Here is a 6650-nt window from a genome sequence, read left to right on the forward strand (position 1 = left end):
TGCCCCATTTGTTTGGTGACAATGGACAAAACTAGAGGCATTGGGTGGAAGTTTCAGGGAGGCAGAATTAAGCTCCCTCTAAGGAAAAACTCTGTAACAATTAAGAGCTAACTGAACATAGAACATATGGCTGCTTTGGGAGGTGATAATAGCTAATAACACTAACTAATGTTTATATAATGCTTATTATGTGCTAGGTACTTTGCTAAGCACTTTACAGATACTATTGCATTTTATCCTCATGACAACCCTGGGAGATAGGTGCTTATCATCACCTTCATTTTGCAGGTGAGGAAACTGAGGCAACAAAGGTTAAGTGACTTGCCCAGGATCACACAGGTACGAAGTGTCTGAGCCCAAATTTAAACTCAGCTCTTCCTGACTCCAGGCCCAGTAGTCTATTCACTGTACCACCAGTGAGTGAATTTCCTCTCCATGGAAGTTTTAAAGCAGTTCCTGGATGGTAGTTTGCCAGGGATGATGTGAAGGGGATGCCTCTTTATGTGTGAGCTGGACCAGATGACCCCTTTCAAGCCTGAGATTCAGTGATTCTGTGAATTTCTGGAGATGTGTAAAGAAGAGAGCTGGAAGAGTGAAGATAGTCCTTGCTTCTTGCTTAGATTGATCTGTATGGAAAGAAACAAAGGAATGCTGTGCAGAAAGCTATTTCTCCTCATGCAACGATGTGGGAGGATGGAATCAGGAGGGAACCGATTGCTCATTGAGAATACTCAAATGGAAACTTGACACCTTCTCTCCACACTGTTTCTTTTTTTAGTTTATTTATTTACTTTTAGTTTACAACATTCAGTGCCACAATCCCTTGAGTTTCAAATTTTCTCCCCCTTCTCCCCCCCATGGCAGCATGCAATCATAGGTTCTATAAATACCTTCACATTAAACATTAGTCCAATTGCAAAGAAGGATTATAACTAATGGAGTGAACAATGAGAAAGAAGGGACAAAACAAAACGAAACCCAAAAGAGAGTCAGCAGGTAGTTTGCTTCGGTCTGCATTCAGACTCTGCAGTTCTTTCTCTGGATGTGGATGTCCCTTCCCATCAGGAGTCACTTGGAGTTGTCTTCTAACCTTGCATTGCTGAGAGGAGCCCAGTCTATCAAAGTTAGTCATCACACATACGATGCTTCACATACTATTTCATGGACTATTTCCACACCTTGCTACGGGCTAGTTCATTCCTACCATGTTGCCAACTCCCCTTTGTGTGTCGTCTTTCCCTGCTGACAGCATAAGCTCTTTAGAGGCAGAAACTATCTCTCTTGTTTATATTTTCATTCTCATAGTGCCTGGTACTTAGAAGGTGCAAGTAAATAAACTATCTTTCTTTCTATCTATCCCTCCATCTATCTCTCTGTCAGTCTTATTCATCTATCTATTATCTGTCCATCTGTCTGTCTTTCTATCGTCTGTCCGTTTGTCTCTCCATCTCTCTATCTGTCTATCTCTGTAAGCATGTCATCTGGGGCCTTTAATTCCAAATGTATATTACAAGTTGAAGAACCAGCATAGGTTGTAAATCAGGCTGAAATCACTGGCCTGGGAGTTATGTATGGTACAAAGCACCATAAGTCAAGGGAAATGAATTAAAAGTTACTTTTTAAAGCAGAATTAAACAGTTTGATTAAGCAGTGTTTCATAATCTTTAGAACATGCAGAGTGCAATGGAAAGAACCCTGATCTGGAATTGGAGGGTCTGAATTCAAATGAAACCCTAGTCATTTACAACCCCTGTATTCTTAGGCAAATAAATCAATTACTTTCTAGATGACCTCTAGAAATGCCTTCCAGCTCTAAATCTATTATCCTATGACTTTGATAGTGGCCTAAATGAGCTCATCATCATCCCTAGGAATTGACATATACCTTCTGATAGGCTTTTCTTACAAATTTAGGCATATAAAAGGGTAAACACCAGATAACGAAAAAAGATCTCTCTCTGACATCAACTCATATTTGCAAAGTAATTTATAGTTTTATAAACACTTTTATATGCATTTCTTATTTGAGGCCTCTAGCACCCTTCTCACGTAGGTGGAAGAGTTATAATTATCCCTTTTATTACAGATGAAGAATTTGAAGGGTAAAGAGGTTAAATGACTCACCAAAAATCACACAAAAGATTAAGGGCAGAGCCAGGACAAGAAAGTCTAAGAAGGAGGCAATTAAAGGATGATTAAACCCATACTGTCAAAGATGGTCTTAAGAATCATAGGGGAAAATATTAAACTTTTTTTTAATATTGTGGATCCTGGAGAAATGAACAAGCTGAGGATGACAGGTCACTATCAAAGTCTTTTTCCCACCACTACTGCTAACAGCTGCAGCTCGCAATTGAAATTCTCCATTAAAAATGTCAAGAATCACAAAGAACAGACAACTAGAGATCTCACTTCCAGTAAGTATGGAGAGCAATTGAGACTCTATCCATATCTCATCTAAGGTGGAGATTCAGCTGCCATTCATGAGCCTGATATTATTAATGATTTGTATAGGGGAGCTTTGACCCTCTCTATTTCTGATCTAGGTTAGTCCACTCCTCCTTAGACAACTTGGTGGCCCCCTGCACTTACTTTAGGGTGTTAGCTTTAGGGTGGACATCTACTTAGCCCACTGCAGCTCAGCACACTTGAGTTTAAGCAATCCCTCAGTCTCCATGCCAGTAGGTGCATAACGCACCCCCCCCCCCACCCCGGCCACCCGAATGGTGTAAATTTTGTGGTGGCATCCTCAGAGGTTGTGATGCTTATTTTTCTACCATCACCAAGTAATTGCTATCCATGATCCAAACACAGGCTATTTCCCTCTTTGAAGAGAATATAAGAAGAGTTCAAGGAGTGCCTCTTTATTCTGCCGCTTATCAGGGTGAATGAAGTGGTCCTTGAAAAGTAAGGACAATTCCAGAGTAAAATCCAAGAGGAGCATTTGAGAAAGGAGGAAGGGATCTTGACCTGTGTCAGTAGGTTGGTGGGTAGAAGAGTATGATATGGATGAGCAAAGGAAGAAAGACTGTGAAGTGGGAGCAATGTAACAAATATGAGACACTCAGTGAAGAAGGGGAGATAAGACCTCGGGAGGAGGAAAAGGGGGCTTGTGATATAAGGAGTGATGTTGTAGAAATGAAGGTGCCATCAGATTATCTAGTAATAATCAGGAAAAGAAGAGGTCAGTCATGGTGGAGTGACTCCTTGCTGGGGAGGCTATTTTTTTGACCTGATATTAACAGTAGAAATAGATGCTGTCCTTCTGTGGCATAAAAACAGATATGACAAAACATTCCTCATCATATCATAGATATAAAGCCAGAAGGGACCTTAGACATCATGTCATCCAACCTCTACTTTTGATGTGAAGTTAAATGCTTTGCCCAAGGTCATACAATTAGTGAAGGTCAGAGTCAGGATTTCAACTCAGGACCGTGAACTCAAAGTTCAGCACTCTTCCTAATGTACCATGTATCAAAGCTAATGATTCAATTCAATAAACATTTATTAAGCACTTATTGTATGCCAGGCCTTTGATACTGTCAGTTATGAGGGCTTATGGAAAATTATATCAAAATTTGGTTTCCCAGAGAAGTTCATCAGCATTGTACATCAGTTCCATGATGGCATGCTGGCCTGTGTTCTGTATAATGAACAATGCTCTTGTGCTTTCCCAGTTGCCAGTGGAGTGAAACAAGGCTATGTGCTTGCTCCCATGCTTTTTAGCATGATGTTTTCAGTCATGTTGTCAAAAGATTTCAACGAGGATGAGCACGGCATCAAGGTAAATTCTTCAACTTGAAAAGGCTATATCAAGACCAAAGATGATGCATGATTTTCTGCTTGCAGATGATTGTGCACTCAATGCAGCCTCTGAAGTTGAGATGCAGCAAAGCATGGACCAATTCTCTGCTGCCTGTGTTAATTTTGGCCTACCTAATTAATACTAAGAAAACATAGGGGCTCCATCAGCCACCACCACAACACCCATATATGGAACCTTTGGTTACAGCAAACGGAGAAGTTCTGAATGCTGTGGATAAGTTCACTTACTTGGCAGTGTACTTTCCAGGGATGTACACATTGATAATGAGGTTGACACTTGCATTGCCAGAGCTAGCCTAGTGTTTGGAAGTCTCCAAAGGAAAGTATGGGAGAGAAGAGGTATTAGACTGACTATCAAATTGAAGGTCTACAGAGCTGTTGTGCTGACCTCATTGTTGTATGCCTGTGAAATCTGGACAGGCTACCAGTGCCATACCAGGAAATGAATCACTTCCATTTGAATTGATTCTGAAGATCACCTGGCAGAATAAGATACCAGACACTGTGGTCCTTTCTTGAACTAAACTGCTGTTATAGGAATGGGAATCTGAAGATCTTCCCTGCCCCTTGGCCCTTTGATAGGCTTAAGTGACTTTGAGAACCTTCCCTGATTTGAAAATATTCTCTGCCTCCTAATAGGCTGAGTGTGGTCACCTGGAGCCTGTGGCAGGAGGCTTGTTTTTCAGGAATGCCCACACCTTGTTACTTTGTGATTGGGCAATGGGTCAAGAGGGTTGTGACATTCTCTGACTCAGGAGAAGGCTATATATACTTTGATGTGAGGTTTTGCTTTGGGGCTCACTTTGGGAAGAGTTGTGTGATTTGGCCAGATGAGACTCTAGGCAGCCATTGAGCTCCCCAGCTTTGAAAACCCAGATGTTGGTGCTTCCCTCTCTGATAACTAACTAGGTATGAATATAATGGTCAGACAGCTGGAAGCCCTGTCTACTGATCTGTTTCTCTGTCTGCTTGTGACTTCTGCTTGCAACTTCTATTTGTATTCTTTGAAGTTCAGGGTGCTGACTTTTCCCCCTGAACTAGGTAAACAATATATGTTTTATTAAAGTAAGATTGTTAACCCATTTTGAGTTGCTTTCCTTTAGAAAAGCAGATCTAAGAACCTGTGCTAGCAGCCATCCTGGGTATGCTAGGGTGCTTGTTGCTGCAATTGCCAAGCATTTAACTGCTTCAGAGTGTGTGGGACAAGAACGACCCTTGCCCAAAATAAAATAAGTAGAGATATCTTCAAGTAGAGACAGGAAGGATTTATTTAATTATTTCTTCTTGCAAGAAGGGCAGTCTCGCTACTCGAGGCAGTCTAGTAGGAGAGGCAAAATATAAAATGCAAAGCTTGGTTATATACCCAAAAGACCACCCCTTTCCCCCCCTCCCTTGTTCTGTCCTGTTCCCTTTAATTAGGAACTGAGATGCACAATCTTAACCACAAAAATCTGCTGGCATTTGCAGATAAAATGTTAGTAATATCAAAAAGCAGAAGGTACATGTCTAGCGGAAATGAAAACAGACAAAATATGTCATCAAGTATCAACTTAGATATGAAAGCAGACAATATTTTATGAATAATGGGGATTTTAGGACATGGTAACCTGCCTGGAGTTCTGCAACAGGATTTCGAATTTTATATTTGTACAGGTCAGATGGTGGTCAGTGGAAACAAGTCTGGAACATTTGGGCCTATGGTTAAATTTGCAGGGCCTGTGCTTTCCCCTTCTATGCTTAGCTAAGCTTAGCAAAAACTTCAACTTATGACCATGGAAGTAAGGCAAGAGTCCTAGATTCCCAGCCCAGGTTACTAAGTCTTTGAAACTTTATTTCAATTCTGTTCAGATTTCTGGAATATCACCTGAGAAGTTTTCACTTTTATTCAATTCAAGAGAGTGCAACTCTGATGGTTTGGTATTGTTCGAATGCAAAAAGTATGCTTGCCAAAAAGACTTTTATGGAGAACTCACAAAAGGCAAGTGTTTACATAGTGGTCAGAAGAAGCGATATAAGGATATTTTCAAGGTCTCTCTTAAGAATTTTGCAATGTATTGTGTGACCTGGGAGATACTGGCACAGGACCACTCAGCATGGCATGTCCACATCAGAGAACGTGCTGTGCTCTATGAGCAAAGCAGAATTGAAACAGCTCAAAAGAAACACAGGCTGTGCAAATTTAGAGGATCCACTCCAAGTGTTCACACAGTCTATTTGTGTCAGACCTGTGGGAGAGCCTTCTGAGCTCATGTTGTTCTGATCAGTCACAGTTGGACTCACTGAAATTTGACTTTAGTATAGTAATGTCATTTTGGTCCTTTTTGAGAACAAAGGACAACAACTAAGTGTCAGGCACTTGTTACTTCTGTGTAGTGTAGAAGGAACCTAGAAACTATCCTAAGGATTATAGGTAAGAAACTGAGGACCTTAGGAACATAGATGGCATTTTCATCATAGTTAAAAATCACAAAGAACTTTGGGAAGAATAAGAGAGTCAGTATGTAAGTATCAAGTTAAGAAGATGATGCTTGAGAATAATTTCATATTTTCTGGACCACAGTTTAAAATAGAAAAATTATGAGAAGTTGGCTAAGGATGGTGTATATATCCAATGAGGGCTACTAATGATATATTTCCCTGGAGTCTTGCAAATTTAACAAAATAGTTTCAAAAAGGAAAAGAAAAGGAAAAGAGTGTATATCTATCTGTTATCTATGTATCTATGTAACTATCTATGTATCTATCTATGTATCTATCTATCTATCATCTATCTATCTATCTATCTATCTATCTATCTATCTATCTATCTATCTATCTATCTA

At 40.2% G+C, this 6650-nt stretch overlaps 1 protein-coding gene across 1 annotated transcript in view; it reads left to right on the plus strand.

The window, feature by feature from the left end:
• The first annotated feature begins 3000 nt into the window (after window positions 1-3000).
• Window positions 3001-6650, plus strand: part of LOC138163037 (breast cancer anti-estrogen resistance protein 1-like) — a 22734-nt gene continuing 19084 nt past the window's right edge. Inside the window, exons 1-2 of the mRNA XM_069090548.1 lie at window positions 3001-3184; window positions 3681-3787. Of these exons, the coding sequence (XP_068946649.1) occupies window positions 3001-3184; window positions 3681-3787 (291 nt within the window). The remainder of the gene's footprint in view (window positions 3185-3680; window positions 3788-6650) is intronic.

This window comes from Petaurus breviceps, unplaced genomic scaffold (genome assembly GCF_028583685.1).
Source record: "Petaurus breviceps papuanus isolate PSGF00001 unplaced genomic scaffold, PetGlider_PUasm1.0 187, whole genome shotgun sequence".
Taxonomy (NCBI): Eukaryota; Metazoa; Chordata; class Mammalia; order Diprotodontia; family Petauridae; genus Petaurus; species Petaurus breviceps.